The sequence below is a fragment of the Capsaspora owczarzaki genome (assembly GCF_000151315.2).
Source record: "Capsaspora owczarzaki ATCC 30864 unplaced genomic scaffold supercont2.1, whole genome shotgun sequence".
NCBI classification, from domain to species: Eukaryota; class Filasterea; order Ministeriida; family Capsasporidae; genus Capsaspora; species Capsaspora owczarzaki.
In genome coordinates, this window is record NW_011887292.1 from 417,852 (window position 1) to 431,997 (window position 14,146).

The 14,146-nt window shown below is 54.7% G+C and overlaps 5 protein-coding genes across 5 annotated transcripts; 3 read left to right on the top strand and 2 right to left on the bottom strand.

Moving 5' to 3' along the window:
* Window positions 1-291: 291 nt before the first annotated feature.
* On the bottom strand, window positions 292-2,349 carry CAOG_00115 (hypothetical protein; the record flags this gene model as incomplete). The annotated part of the gene is made up of 1 exon (XM_004364929.1): window positions 292-2,349. The coding sequence occupies one exon, from the start codon at window positions 2,347-2,349 to the stop codon at window positions 292-294; it is 2,058 nt and encodes a 685-aa protein (XP_004364986.1).
* Window positions 2,350-2,567: 218 nt separating this feature from the next.
* Window positions 2,568-4,355, bottom strand: CAOG_00116 (hypothetical protein; the record flags this gene model as incomplete). The annotated part of the gene is made up of 1 exon (XM_004364930.2): window positions 2,568-4,355. The coding sequence occupies one exon, from the start codon at window positions 4,353-4,355 to the stop codon at window positions 2,655-2,657; it is 1,701 nt and encodes a 566-aa protein (XP_004364987.1). The 3' UTR covers window positions 2,568-2,654.
* A 211-nt stretch (window positions 4,356-4,566) lies between these two features.
* CAOG_00117 (cortactin-PA) lies at window positions 4,567-7,562 on the top strand. The gene is made up of 6 exons (XM_004364931.2): window positions 4,567-4,690; window positions 5,591-5,753; window positions 5,834-5,945; window positions 6,056-6,166; window positions 6,534-7,115; window positions 7,230-7,562. The coding sequence occupies exons 1-6, from the start codon at window positions 4,610-4,612 to the stop codon at window positions 7,360-7,362; spliced, it is 1,182 nt and encodes a 393-aa protein (XP_004364988.2). The 5' UTR covers window positions 4,567-4,609; the 3' UTR covers window positions 7,363-7,562.
* A 52-nt stretch (window positions 7,563-7,614) lies between these two features.
* Window positions 7,615-9,142, top strand: CAOG_00118 (hypothetical protein). Its single transcript, XM_004364932.2, has 4 exons — window positions 7,615-8,134; window positions 8,301-8,359; window positions 8,434-8,497; window positions 8,591-9,142. The coding sequence occupies exons 1-4, from the start codon at window positions 7,650-7,652 to the stop codon at window positions 9,042-9,044; spliced, it is 1,062 nt and encodes a 353-aa protein (XP_004364989.1). The 5' UTR covers window positions 7,615-7,649; the 3' UTR covers window positions 9,045-9,142.
* Window positions 9,143-9,201: 59 nt separating this feature from the next.
* Window positions 9,202-14,134, top strand: CAOG_00119 (Mtmr2 protein). Its single transcript, XM_004364933.2, has 6 exons — window positions 9,202-10,338; window positions 10,440-10,612; window positions 10,717-12,214; window positions 12,311-12,618; window positions 12,755-13,743; window positions 13,877-14,134. The coding sequence occupies exons 1-6, from the start codon at window positions 9,447-9,449 to the stop codon at window positions 14,019-14,021; spliced, it is 4,005 nt and encodes a 1,334-aa protein (XP_004364990.2). The 5' UTR covers window positions 9,202-9,446; the 3' UTR covers window positions 14,022-14,134.
* The last annotated feature ends 12 nt before the right edge of the window (window positions 14,135-14,146 follow it).

Here is a 14,146-nt window from a genome sequence, read left to right on the forward strand (position 1 = left end):
ATGTTTTCTCTTGTGCGTGTTTCTGTTGCATGACTGTTTGTTGCACCTTCTACCTGATTGTTTACTTCTCTGTGGCAATGTTTGCCTCACCTTTTGTTTTTGTGCCAATGAACAAGTAATTTTAGCATGATTCGCTTTGTAAAGAAGAGATACGATTGCTTAATGATACACCATAAGACACACACACACACACACACACACTCGCACACACACCAAAGAGAGGGGGGGGGGAAAGCAAAGGCCGTTGGTCCTTTGCACTCATGCGTCCTCATTCACATACATACACATGCACTAAACTCGATACACAGAGTTTCGCATTAGCCCACCACACGACAGGAGCGGGTCTCGGTCACACTTGTTGTCACAGTCGCGCTCTGGCAACTGACCATACCGGCCAAATTCGGTGCCGCAGAAGCAGTCGCCGCCGCCTTGCAGCCCCATGAAGGGAAAGCCGCCGCAAACCTTGCGACAGGTGCTCGGAGTATGCCCTTCGCCGATGGCAATGCTGCCCAAAAGATCTCGCCGTGTCATGTCGTCGGCATAGCACCCAATGTAGCCATCTTTTGAGCGGAACGGGGTTCGCTTGAGCGCCTGGGCTGCTTCTTCGTCGTAGACGTAGGTGCGACTCCGCCATCGGGAGCGAATCTTGATTTGCTCTTGCCGTTGCTCTGGCGACAAGGACAGGCTCGTGAGGAGGGTGGAGAGCCGGCCCACATGCTGGACCAAGCTGGGCATGTGCTCGTAGATTTTGAGTTTTTGCTCGTACTGGTAGTGAATGATAAACAAAAAGTCGACAGGGTCTTCAAAGTAGTCGCGCCGTAGCATGGTTTCGTACTGGGCCAACGTGTTGGCTCGATAAAACAGCGCAACGGCACCGCATTGGCATTCGTGCAGGGGCGTTTGACCGAAATCGACGCCCTGCTCGGGCAGATGGTCGCTGTACAAGGTAATGACGGCCCAGTCCGGCCGGTTGGCAAAGTTATTCCGCGTAAACCAGCTGTTAAACCGCGTCAAAAAGTTTTTCGACACCTCAATGTCGTCCTCCAAGATGAGCACATAGTCTGACTTGTACGATCGGCATGCCCGCACCAGGTTGGCATAGTCTAGCACATGTCCAGAGCGCCACTGGACGCGATCCAGTGTATCGTTGTGTGTGAGTTTGAGACTGCTCGGATTGAGCTCGAGGTACTCCCGACTGGCTTGGAGCACTTCGACGCTGGGGTACTTGCTTTCGAGAAACTCATTGAGACCATCTCCAAGCGTGGAAAACGAGCGCCAGACAATCACCTTGTGACGCGTGGGATCAATCCAGGGCATCAGGGACTCCAGAGTGTCGGGCAGCGTTGGCTGCTGGCGAGCACCGTTCGTAATGCCAATGACGAGCTCGTACTGGCGCTTGTCCGAGTGGTGCATGGATGCATGCCCAGTCTTGCGGTCTGACCAGTTGACGACATCCTTCTTGACGCGTGCGCGCGCAGCTGGCTGCTGAGGCGGCGGGTTGGCAGGGGGAATTGCGTTCGCATCGAAGGGAGCAAGGCGGCGATCTGCATTGGGATTTGCCTTGACGTCGGGCTCCGCAACCTGCCCTTGGGATGGATCGTGCGCTAACGGGTCAATCGGGACTTGCTCGTCACCCTGGCCTTGCTCGCCATTGCGCCGACGAAGAGCGCGGCGTTCACTCTCGGCAATCTGCTGCATGCGCTGCTCGCGAAGCTCCTCGGCACCATTGCCAAAATTCTCTCGTCCGTCTCCGCCACGCTTCAACGGCACATCTTGAGCTTGCTCCTGATTGCCCAGTGCATCCAGTGGTGGCTGTGGCTTGCGCTTCTTGGCGCTGCCCGAGCCACTGCCACGCTGACGCCCAATTCCCATGAGCTGCTTCCGCGCAGCCCCGCGGCCCGAGCCCGCCTGCCGCCCATCGCCACCCGCACCGCTGCCGCCATCAGCATCGATGTGGCCACGCGCCTCGGGCGGCACTGGCGCAAGGGGCACTCGCTCGGCGTCTCCCAGAGGAGCAGCCTTCGCGCCACCGCCTCCTCGCGCCGCTGCCCCGCCGTCCTTGCGCCGCCGAACGTTCTTGACGTGCATTACACCAATGTCCTGGCGCAGCATCTCCTCCATGGTGGCATCGTCAATGCCGTTCTGCTCGATCGCGAGCTCGTCCCAAGGGTCGTCGTCCACCGAGAACTGCTGCTGGTCGGGCGCCGCGTCCAGCAGCATGATCAGCGTCAACGCACACACAAAGCCAAGCACAAGCAGCAGGCCCAGCACTTGAGCCTTGCGAAGCGATCGGATCACGCTGTTCGCCGGTGGTTGCGCTCCAGGCGCTGCTCCGACTTGAATTCGCATGAACAAGAACTTGCTCAAAAAGACTGAGTGAGAAGGAGGTCGAATCAAGGGTCGGTGTGCGTTCTGTCGAAGGATGTTCAAGGGCTTGCTGCACCAATTTCATGAGGGAGGTGCGGGGCGGGGGGGGGGCCGGGGAAGGTATCACTCGCATCCTTTTTGTTTGAGTTGTGTATTCTGTTCTTGATCTCGATCCAAATCCATCAAAACCGGCAGCAAGATGTCACAATTGTACAAATCTTCATTCAAGTCATGACTACAAAAAAAACACAATACACCCTTAAAGAATCATCCAACCACCGCACGAATCACGCCACACTTTTGGCAACGAGAGCGGCGACATTGCGGCCAGCAATGACTGAAACCTCCATGGCCGACGCAATGCTTTCCATCGTGTTCAAGTAGAACAGATCGGGCGAGAGCTCGATGGGCTGGAACTTGGTGGTTGCAACGAGCTCGGGGAAAGTGTACGGCCAAACTTGGACGTCATACTCGCGAATGTCAACAAAGAGCTCTGGCAACGTGCTGTTGACCCAGTCATTCGAAAAGATCTTGTAAATGTGGTAGCCATTGTCGGCATCGGCAATGTACTGCACAACATTGAAGACGGTCGCGTTCCCGCTCTTCGGCTGGGTGGTGAGCACCGCTTCGGGCACCACGAACGACGGCTGCTCGTTAAAGTACGCCGGGTTGACGCTCTTGGCGACAATGATGGTCACGTACCAATGCACAAACTGGCGAGGGGTGACGGACAGCGAAGTGTTGATAAAGAGAATGGAGGTGTACTCGAGCGGCGAGGCAATCACGACACGATCGACAATGATGTGCTGCTGGTCTGCCTCGGGGTCCTGGCTCGCTGTGGACACGTACGTCAGATTCCAGTTCTTGGTGTCACGGTGGTAGGCAATCGACACGACTCGCGACTGCAGGGAGACTTGCGAGCCAGCAGCAGCAAAGAGCGCCTCGACCAGCTTGCTGTTGCCGGTCGCGATCGAGTACGCGTCAATGAGGGAAGTGAGCGAGACGAGGGCGCCAAAGGCGTGCGACTCGTCCAGCGACTGGTCGTAAATGACGCGCAGCACCGGGTTGATGAGGTCTTGCTGTGTGGCCTTTGCGACGCCATGGCCATCAAAGAAGGTGTCTGCGGTGGTGTTGGTGTACATCTCGAGGTCGCCAAAGCGCAAGAACGCGTCAACGGTCTTGAAGGGCGTGGTCAAGTCATCGCGAAGGACGTAGTTTTCGCGCAGACGAATCAGGAAGCCCGCAAGGGATTCGAGCGTGCCCGTGTCGGAGAGCAAGTGGTCGAGCAGCGTGAGTGTGAGCGGAATCCAGCCCGTTCCCGTCCAAATGCCAATGTTGTCGCCCGAAACGCCCTGGACACCCGATCCGGCCTTTTGCGCTCTGGCCTGCAGCTCAATCAGCCGCACCTTGAGTTTGGCAACGAGGTTGTCAATCGGGGTGCTGACGCCGTTGTCGTTCTCGTCCAGCGACTCACTGTGACGGCCAGCAGCAGCTGCACCACCGCTGCCGCGACGCAGTGAGATTGGCAAGTTGAGCTCCTTGACCAGCTCCTCCATGTAGATGTTGGGCGACGCGTATGCATCGCCACCGAGCTCGATGACCTGGTTGTCGATGATGGTGTGCTTGAGCCGTCCGCCAATGTAGTCACGCGAGTCAAAGACGACCGTCGTGTTTGCGAGGCCGTGCTTGGTTGCCAGATAGTACGCCGTGGCGCCTCCGCCGATGCCAGCGCCGACGATGGCGATCCTGGGTGGCGTCGCAGTCGCAGTCGGAGTGAGGAGCGGCGGCGATTGAGCAGCATTAGCAATCTGCACAGCCAGCAGCAGCAGCAGCAGCAGCAGCAGCAGCGCCAGTGTCGGCACCGGCATCGGCATGGTGCTCGTCTGCTTCTTCATCGTCATCTGGTGGTGCCGTGCTGGGGTTGCTGGCGATGGCGCCCGGGTGCACGCAGAGCGTGACTGCGGCTCGGAATAACACCAGACAGTCATGTGCCGTTGTTCCTGAGTTCTCACAACAAAACCAAGGCAAAAGAACTCAGACTGAGCCAAAGTGCAAAAAAAAAAAAAAAAAACAATCAGGAAACAACAACAACAAACAAAACCATTCTTCAACTTTTGTTCGCGAACATGGTAACAAAATGCATGCTCGCTTTGTTCAAGAGTTAAGAGTTGAACTTGGAACAAGAAAAGTTCACTCTTGTTTTTTTTTTTTTTTGTGAAAAACCAACTCAAGTAGCATTGCAATGTGGAAGTCGACGACTGGACACGATCTCAAGGTCGATATGCCCGAGGAAGAGGCCTGGGAGACGGACTCTGACTTTGTGGTGAGCATTGCAGTCAGCAGTCAGCAGTCACCAGTTGCAGCAGTAGCAGCAGTGTGAAGCGAGAGCGAGAATGAGAGTGACCAAAGGGGATTGAAACAGTCGAATCTGCAATGCAGCACCGACGCGTGCTCTGCATTCGCACTGCCAGCAGTGTGTGTGATCCACTGTGTAGTGTAGTGAGGGATGGGCAGCAGCAGCTAGCATAGGGGACACTGTGGTTGTTGTGAGCTTTCAAAATCCCCTTCTCGTTCCCGTTTTCCGTTTCCGTTTCTCCTCCATCATTCCCCTCGCTTGTTCCCCCCCCCCTTTTTTTTCGCAACGCACTCTCGTGTGTCATCATCCTCGCTTCACTCTTGTCGCTCAACCAACGTTTGACAAGCAAATGCGATTTTTTTCACCCACTTTCACAAACTGAAAATTTTTACTTGTTTTATTTATTATTTATTTATTATTATTCTTTTATCATATGAGGAAACTTTTTTTTTTTTTTTTTTTTTTTTTTTGTGAATCGTTCCATCGCTTTGTTTTTGTTTGAGCGATCGTTTTGAAAGGCGGTGGTTTTGTGAAAGGCATGAATCGCGAATGCTCAGGCAACCCCCGCCCCCGCTGGTCTCAGCTGCCGTCGCGAGCAGATTCTGGCTCAAACATTAAAAAAAAAAAATAAATAAAAAAATCAATAAAAAAAAATAATAAATAATAAAAAAATAAAAATAATAAAAGTGTAGGTTTGATGGTGAACTTTTGGTAGCCAAATTGTTTGAGGCTGGTGCAATTCAAACCGTTACGGTTGTTCACCGTCCTCCTCCTTTGCTGTTCGTTTTCTGGTTGAATTGCGTTGACCTCACCACCCGCTGTTTTTGCTCTGGCGCTTTTGCCTTTGAATATGTTGATCGTCTCCAGAACGACGTCTCGGAGAAGGAGCAGCGATGGGGCTCAAAGTCCGTTCAGGGCTCTGGCAAGGCGTCCGCGCCCGTCGACTTGGCTGCCATGCGTGAGACTACTGCAAAGTCGCACGAGGAAAAGAAGAAGGCTGTCGTCCCCAACTTTGCTGCTGGCTACGGCGGTGAGTGCACATGCCGATTGAAGTGGGATGCAAAATGCTTGATCTTTCACTTTGAGTTGATTTTTTTTTCGTCCAATCAGGCAAGTTCGGTGTCCAGAACGACCGCAAGGACAAGAGCGCCCAGGACTGGTCTTACGAGGGCAAGACCGAGGCTCACCAGTCGACCACCGACTTTGCCAAGGGTTTCGGCGGGTACGATTTGGAGCTTTGTGGTGGTTTTTTGTTTTTTGCGAGCCGATTTGAAACGCACGAGATCCCCATGTCTCATCTTGCTATCGACCTTTCTTGTTGCCATTTGACAGCAAGTACGGTGTCCAGAGCGACCGCAAGGACAAGAGCGCCCAGGACTGGTCGTACGAAGGCAAGACGGAGGCGCACGAGTCGACCAAGGACTTTTCCAAGGGCTTTGGCGGGTATGTTTGTTGTTTGTTGCCAGTCTCGGACACCTCCTTCATCCCTCTCATCAAAGCACTCACCAACTAAATTCAATTTTTTTTAATGCTCCGCTTTTCGCAGCAAGTACGGCGTTCAGAACGATCGCAAGGACAAGAGCGCAGAAGACTGGTCGTACGCTGGCAAGACTGAGGCGCACGAGTCGACCAAGGACTTCTCCAAGGGCTTTGGCGGGTAGGTTGAGCCATTTGCTTGCAGTGTTCAATGGACACGTTTTCCTTTTAGCCTGTTGAACTTTGTCGCTTACGTCCTCCTGCTCCTCTTCTTCTCTCTCCTCTCATCAACCCTCTTTTTGACCCCTCTTTTCAATCCATTCCATCTTGCTAGCAAGTACGGCGTTCAAAGCGATCGCAAGGATGCCAGCGCCAAGGGCTGGGATGAGCCAGAGAAGGAAAAGCCGGCTGTTGCCGGCAAGCCACAGGTAGCAGCGCCATCGAGCGGTGCCGCTTCGGCTCGCAGCAAGTTCCAGAACCTTGCTTCCGCCGGTACCGACGACTCACAGGCCAAGATTGAGGCTGAGCGCAAGGCCCGCCAGGAGCGCGAGAAGGAAGAGAAGGCTGCCGCCCAGAAGGCCAACGCTGAGCGTGCCGCTGCTCGCCAGAAGGCTGAAGCCGCCGAGGCCGCCGCAGCTGCTGAGGCTGCTGCTGCTGCAGAGGCTGCTGCCGCCGCTGAGGCCCCCGCCGAGTACGAAGACGTCGAGTCCTCTCATCAGGAGGCCCACTATGAAGAGCCAGCTGCCGAGGCGTACGAGGAACCCGCTGCCGAAGCATACGAGGAACCCGCCGAGGCCCCCGCTGAGGAGCAGTACGAAGAGCCCGCCGCCGAGGAGCAAGCGTACGAGGATGTCGCGTCCTCCGAGCCGACTGGCGACGTCTTCACTGTCACGACCCTCTACGACTACCACGAAGGGTGAGTGTTTTTTTTTTTTTCCTTTTTGCCTTGCTGCGATTGTTCTGGATTTGCCGAAGATAAGTTCGTTGAAAACTCACCTTTTTTTTTTGTTTTCTTCGGTTTTTGGTGCAGTGGCGATGACGAGCTTGCCTTTGATGCTGGCATTACCATCGAGAACGTCACTGAGGTTGCTGAAGGCTGGTACCAAGGCGATCTTGACGGCAAGACTGGGCTCTTCCCCTCAAACTTTGTTGAGCGTGTTTAACCATGGTGCGCACCAATTGTCCAACAAGGCAACCAGCCAGGTTCTTGGGGTTTCTCTCACAAACCCAACCAATGACCAGTGCTGGGACGTGCGGGCTGCGTTGGCAGTTTTTTGTAAAAACCTCTGAAAATGTGTTTGTTGGGTGTTTTTCCGTCATTTTGTCTTCTTTCAAAACGAGTAAATTTCACATTTGATTCTTCGTTCTCATCGATACCCTTGTCCTCAGCTCGAGCACCCTGTCTTGCCGCAGTCTCAGTCTCGATTTCGCTGTTGACAAACTTGGCAAAATGTCGCTCAGCCCGCCAAGTCGCCCTGTTCCGGAACCACCGGAGCGCGTCGCACCGACACCACCGGCCTCGCAGGCTGGTGCATCCGATCAAGAGCTGGCCGATCTGTTTGCTGCGTTGGAAGCGGAGGACGTCCAGCTGAGGGAAGAGCACTTGCTGCTCGACGACGTGCCACCTCAGAACGAGGTTGTCGTGAGCTTGCAGCTGCGGCTCATGCTTCAGGGCGCCTGGTTTGCGTTGCTCGGCAGCGTCCTCCTGTTGACCTCCAAGCCACTGTGGATTGTCCATCGCCGCTATGCCCTCGTCATGCTGCTGACGACCGTCGGGCTGTTCGTTGCGCTCCATTTGCTTATTATCCCGTTCCGGATTGTCATCACTTTGCTCTCGCTCCTCTCCCTCGACCTCAACTTTCTGCTCGAATCGGCATCGTCCACGATTCTGAGCTTCTGTCGGCTTGTTCCGTTCGGATTGCTGCTTGTGATGCGGTAAGACGGTGGGTGAAGAGTGAGAGAGAGTGAGAGAGAGTGAGATAGAGTGAAACGGGCGCACAGGCAAATAGCACGGCTCAGAGAGCTGTCATCAATGACCCGCGCACTGACATCCACTCGTACATTGTGTGTGTGCGTGTGTGTTGCTTGTACCGCTGGACAGCTATGGCTACATGGATGTCCTTGACAATCTCTTTTTCATTGGCATGGATAACTTCCCTCGTAAGTTGGTTTGCTGTGTGATTGCTGTGTGATTGCGCTTGTTGAATCAAAATCACTCAAAATCGTTCCGACAGGATTGAAAGCTGCGCTTCGGGAGGAAAGGCGGCCCCCATTCAGCTTGCGCAGGTTCATCGACAAGTAGGTTTGATTTGCATCATGTGGAACGTTGTTGCATTGTTGAGTGTTGTTTTTTTTTGCCAAACTCAGTTTTTTGCCAAACGGTGTTGACAGGAAAATCGCTTTTCTGCTCAAAATCATCGCCGCACTGCTGCTGTCACTGGTGCCGTATGTTGGACCAGCGATCCTGTTCTTCCTCCAGTACAAGACAGTCGGCTTGGTGCTTGGACGAGGGCTCGGGTTAACGATTGCATTTTTGGGTGTGTTTGTCCCGCTTCGCGAGCTGTGCTGGGGCTTCTTGTACGTGTGTGTTCTGGCTCGTGCCATTTCTTGGGAGCTGTTGGCACCGTACCACGAACGAGTTTCACAGCAACGCTCGCGCAGCTCTGGTGATCCGCGACCCCGCATCGAGCGCTCCGCGTTGACTCAACTGCAGCAAGATGCGATGGCGCTCGGTTTTGGCATTCCGATCGCGTTGCTATTGCACTATACTCCCTACGGGTGGGTCATGTTTGGCCTTCTTCAAGCCAGCGCTGCTTACCTTGTGGCTGGATTGCATTTCCATTGAAGCAAACCAAAAAAACGTTGGAATTTGCCACTTTAGTTTTCGTCTCCTTGTTCCCGGCTCGCTCGGGGTCGTGGAGCTACAATACATTTACCACATGCTTTGTTCAGCCCACCACAGTACTTTTGAGATGAGGGAGCAACCAAACGCAGTCCATTACTTTTTTTGTTGTGAAAGACAACCAGACACAGCCAAAACCGGAAGATTCGATCTCTTTTGCTTTTGCTCTTTTGCCTTCTTTGCCTTCTGCGTGCGCCTCCCGACGTTTGTGAGGATTGAGAAAGGGACGTGTTCCGTTCAGCGGTCTCTCCAGTTTCGCTCTATTGCAGAGTACATGGGCCGCTCTAAAAAAGGCTCAGGTTGGTTGTTTTTCCCGCCAACTTTGACTCTGAGACCCTCGCTCTGATGCTGCCCTCTCTCGTGGACGACCCTTCGCTCTGTGTTCCCCCACCACCACCACCACCACCATCAAGCACAACATCATCATCCCACCCAGCAGCCGCAACAGCAGCAGCAGCCGCAGCAGTCATGGACAACAGCAGCAGCGCTCGTGATGATGACGCTGTGCAGCGTATTGCGCAGTGTCCTCCTCTGCTTCCTCTTCCTCCAGGGACGGCGACTCCGACACCCATCGCCACCACCACCCCACCAACAACAACAACAGCACCACCACTAACAGCAACAGCGACTCTTGAGACTGCTGGTAGCGCAACACCCACGGGAGAGCCGTCGTCGTCGCAGGACCCGTCGGCGCCCGGCGTTCAACTGCTCACTCCCAGTACCAGTACCAGCAGCAGCAGCAGCAGCAGCAGCAGTGCCGCCCCCGCCCGGTCGGCTACCGAACTGCCGACACGCGAGCTGTCGTATGCGTCGGCGCTGGTCGCCAGCAAGCGGTCGGCCGGTGTGGCCAGTCCAGCTCCGCAGGCTGCGCCATCATCGTCATCACTTTCATCCCGATCCTCCACCCAGCAAAAGCCAAAGCAGGCCTCAACTGCTGAGCAGGCCCGTCCACCTGGAGACGGAATTCTTAGCAATGTCACTGTTGACACGATGGAGCAAGATGAAGGCGATCTGCCGTCCCAGTCACTCTTGCCGCGTGCTACTGCGACCCAGTCGCTCGTTTCGCTTGTGGGTCGGAATGCAGGCGGAAATGGCAGCCATGATCCGAGCCCCATGCCCGTGGGCAGATCGTTCGTGTCAAGCCCTCCAACAGGGCGAAAGCTGTCCAAGGACGAGTTCGACATGGAGGACTGGACGAGCGTCGATGGCGATGCGACCACCAGCTTGGCTTTGGATGGTACGTTTGTCGTTGTGTTTGACAATTTTGGAAATTCTCCGTGTGAAAAGTCAGCAGTGGAAAATCACAAACTTTGTGAGCGAAATTGACTCTTGGTGCAGATGTCAAGTTTGACGGACATCCTGGCGAGCGCAAGCTGGGAGTTGAGTGGTGCCACATTCGGACGGCGGGATCGTCGAGCTGGAACGAAGCTGCACAACTCGTTCTGACAAACTACCGCATTTGTGTTCAAGGCCAGAGCAATGCTGGCCAGGCCCCTGTTCCTCGATTAGATGTAATTGCTTGTGCTTTGACAGGACGTGCTGGAGCGTGATTCTTGGAGCCTGCTCACTGTTTACTGACATTGCTACTTTGTTCAACCGCTCACTCGTTCTCAAGATTCCACTCATGCTCGTCGAGTTGGTCACGCCCGTCGATGCTACGCGACTCGACATCTTCTGCAAGGATTTGCGAAAAGTGCATTTGGCTTTCACGACGGCAGACGCTTGCGCCTCGTTTCAACGACAGCTCCAATTCATGCTCCAGCCCAACAACGTCTCCGACCTCTTTGCCTTCCGCAGGCTGGCGGACGAACAGGAAGCGCCGCCGCGCCAGTCAAGTTCTGGCGAGCCGGATTGCCTGTCGTCCGTCACCAACAACAACGGCAACAACTACAATCATGGCGGGCTGCTCGCGATTCCAACCACAGATCCAAACAGCTGCCCGATACAGCGGCAAAGTCCGCAAATTCATCACAGCTCCTCGACTGAATCCGGCAGTGGAGGATCGGCGACCGCGCTTTTGACACGAGTTCAAAACCGCAGCATCGCGACGCGCACTCACTCTGCCAGCTCCGACCCATCCAGTGTTCCCTCCAAGATTTCGGACGCTGTGTGGAGAGGACTCTCGTGGGCGAGCTCCGCCTCAAAGTCTCTTCTCGCGGGTCGGGCGGAAGACCGGCTGGAAGACGAATCGACAGGCGCGCGACCAATAAACAGGCCGCTGCGCGACGCTGACTTGAGTGATGTGGACCAGCCACTCCCATCGTCTTACGAAGAGGTGAGCGCCTTTGATCTCGCCGCCACCCTGCGTCGCTTTTCGGGCGAAGGAGGCTTTCATCGTCCCGAACAGCATCATCGGCATCCGTCTTTCTCGGCCTCGTCTCCGACATCGCCGTCATCGCTTCTCGCGTCGTCGCACCCGATTGCTATCGCTTCTGCAGCGCACGGATCTCGCGACGATAGCGAGTTGGACTTGTCCACCAGTCCGCACCGCAGGTCGCTCAAAAATTCGCGCTCCCTGACTTCATTGGTGGCTGGTGCCGACGCGGCGCGTGATCCCAGTACAGAGTCTGCCCTTCCCATTCCCACATCCGCGCAGCCAATCCTCATGTCGCAGTTGGCGCCGGTGGAGATGGATGTGGAGCACGCCGCTCAAGATCTGGTCCGAGAATTTTCGCGCTTGGGCTTGACGCGCAACGTTTTGACGCGTGTTTCGACCGCCAACCGCTCCTTCCTTCTTGCCCCAACCTACCCGACGCATCTTGTGGTCCCTCGCGAGTTTAGCGATGCGCAGCTCAACACTGTGGCGAATTTCCGCAAAAAGGGCCGCGTGCCTGTCATCACCTGGATTAATCGCGCCAACAGCACGGTGCTCGTTCGTTCCTCGCAGCCAGGTGTTGGCTTGACCGGAAAGCGCTGCTTGGAAGACGAGCAACTGCTTGCCGCGTATGCAAACTTTGCCAGTCGCGGTTCTTCAGCCCCGCCGCAGCTTCCGCATGATCCTCAGGGGACAACCACTCCGTTGCCCCTGTCCTCTCGCCTGTTTATCGTAGACGCTCGGCCCTATGCCAGTGCATTAGGCAATCAGACTCTTGGTGGCGGATACGAATCTGAACGTAAGCAAGATGAGGTTTTTTTTTTTTGAGATGATGCGGCGGGCCTGTTCGTTGAGCTCTGACTTGATGTTGTTTCGCTATTTTCATCTTGTCCAGTCAAATACCCGTTTAGCAAGATTGAATTCTTTTCGATCGACAACATGCACAAGGTGCGAGATGGCTTCTTGGAACTGTACAGCTCTTGCAATGTCGCGAGAGAGAGCAGCTTGTCGGCACAGGTTTTTGCACAATCGCGGTGGATGCAGTTCATGTTGGCCCTGTTTGTCGGGGCCAAGGCGATTGTCAACAAGATGACAGTCGAATCCACGTCCGTCAATGTGCACTGCAGCGACGGGTGGGACCGCACGCCACAGCTGGTGACGCTTGCTCAGATCATGATGGATCCGTATTACCGCACGATTCAGGTAAGCATCAAGTGTTTTGGTGCCGGTGCTGGGGCTGGCATCAGTTTAAACAACCTTTCTGCACATTTTTATAACCGTTTCGGCTTTCTGCGCTGTGTTTTGCTCTTTTGTTTTCGTCTCTTCCCTTCTGTGACAGGGTTTCCGAATTCTCATCGAGAAGGACTGGCTCCACTTTGGACACAAGTTTGCGGATCGGTGTGGACACTCGGTGCCAGCGTCAGACCGTCATGAACGCTCGCCCATCTTTGTGCAGTGGCTCGATTGCATCTATCAACTGATGGTCCAGTTTCCGCAGGCGTTCGAGTTTAGCGAGGACTTTTTGCTCCGGCTCATCGAGCATTGCTCCTCTTGCATGTTCGGGACGTTCTTGTTCAACAACCATCGCGAGCGGCTGCTTCACGACACGGCCAGCAAAACGCGATCTGTTTGGACAGAGTTTCGCGATGACATGCAGACGGACATTCTCAACTTGCGCTACAAGTTTTCCTCCGTCGTGTTGGATCCTTCCACCGACAGGCTGTCCTTGTGGCAGTCTCTATTTTTCCGAGGCAACCCGGCGCTTGCCGTCCAGTGCCAGGCAAAGCGCGACGCGGCTCGGCAAGCCGAACAGCAAGAATACAAGCAGGCTCGTCTCGAGGCGGAACGCTGGTATGAGGCATGCCGAATCAAGTCCAACGCCATGCGATTGCGCTTGCTTGCCAAGCCAAGGTTTGATGCGTGGCGGCAATACGCGAAAGAGCGGGCTGAGCTGCATGCCGAGGCCAAGCTTGTTGTGGCCGAAAACATGGAGCTGCTGCTGCTCAGAGTTGGCCAAGAGCTCGCAAAGATCGTGGACAATCCGCTCCACGAGTCGACTGCCGCGTCCACAACACACTATGACTCGGATAGCAACAGCGGCTGCTTTGAGTTTCCTGAAGAAGACGAGGAGCACGAGGTTGACGCAGCCAAGAAGGCCCTCCGACCAAACAGCCTGGGTCCATTGCGGCGTTTGCTGTCGGGCTCGAGCACCACCTCATCCTCTACCACTTCTCTTCCCTCCGTTCTATGGGTGCCGGACGAAATGGTGACTTCGTGTCGGCACTGTCACTGTGCTTTTACGTTAACAAAGCGGCGCCATCATTGTCGGTACGTGTGTTGGTTGTTTTGGGTGTTGTTTTGAGATGTGAGGTGTCTTGAAGACATTTGAGACGATTTGGTTGCCTTTCTTTGCTACATTGATTGCTCATCGGTATTCGAATACTTTTTGGGGGGATTTCAGGGAATGCGGCCAAATCTTCTGCGGTCTATGCTCGGATTTCGAGCTGGTTGTTCCGAGAATTGGCAAGAATACGCCATCGCGAGTTTGTCTCAACTGCCATGCGTTGCTAACAACGAACAAGTGGAGCCTGCCACCTCCATCGTGAATGCTTTCAGGATTGCCCCTGTTTTTTTGTTGCCGTCAAAATTGAGATTCAGGATTGAAACCAACTTTCCCCTCCTTCTTCTTCCCTCCATGTCTTCAAATACAAAAATGCCATACTTTTTTGTT

What these genes read in the sequence shown, in the direction of transcription:
- CAOG_00117 (XM_004364931.2), top strand. Translation starts at nt 4,610, where the DNA reads ATGTGGAAGTCGACGACTGGACACGATCTCAAGGTCGATATGCCCGAG. An exon ending in AGACGGACTCTGACTTTGTG is followed by an intron (nt 4,691 to 5,590) that starts GTGAGCATTGCA and finishes GATCGTCTCCAG; the next exon opens with AACGACGTCTCGGAGAAGGA. An exon ending in CTCTACGACTACCACGAAGG is followed by an intron (nt 7,116 to 7,229) that starts GTGAGTGTTTTT and finishes TTTTTGGTGCAG; the next exon opens with TGGCGATGACGAGCTTGCCT.
- CAOG_00118 (XM_004364932.2), top strand. Translation starts at nt 7,650, where the DNA reads ATGTCGCTCAGCCCGCCAAGTCGCCCTGTTCCGGAACCACCGGAGCGC. An exon ending in GGATTGCTGCTTGTGATGCG is followed by an intron (nt 8,135 to 8,300) that starts GTAAGACGGTGG and finishes ACCGCTGGACAG; the next exon opens with CTATGGCTACATGGATGTCC. An exon ending in TGGCATGGATAACTTCCCTC is followed by an intron (nt 8,360 to 8,433) that starts GTAAGTTGGTTT and finishes TCGTTCCGACAG; the next exon opens with GATTGAAAGCTGCGCTTCGG.
- CAOG_00119 (XM_004364933.2), top strand. Translation starts at nt 9,447, where the DNA reads ATGCTGCCCTCTCTCGTGGACGACCCTTCGCTCTGTGTTCCCCCACCA. An exon ending in CACCAGCTTGGCTTTGGATG is followed by an intron (nt 10,339 to 10,439) that starts GTACGTTTGTCG and finishes CTCTTGGTGCAG; the next exon opens with ATGTCAAGTTTGACGGACAT. An exon ending in CGTATTACCGCACGATTCAG is followed by an intron (nt 12,619 to 12,754) that starts GTAAGCATCAAG and finishes CTTCTGTGACAG; the next exon opens with GGTTTCCGAATTCTCATCGA.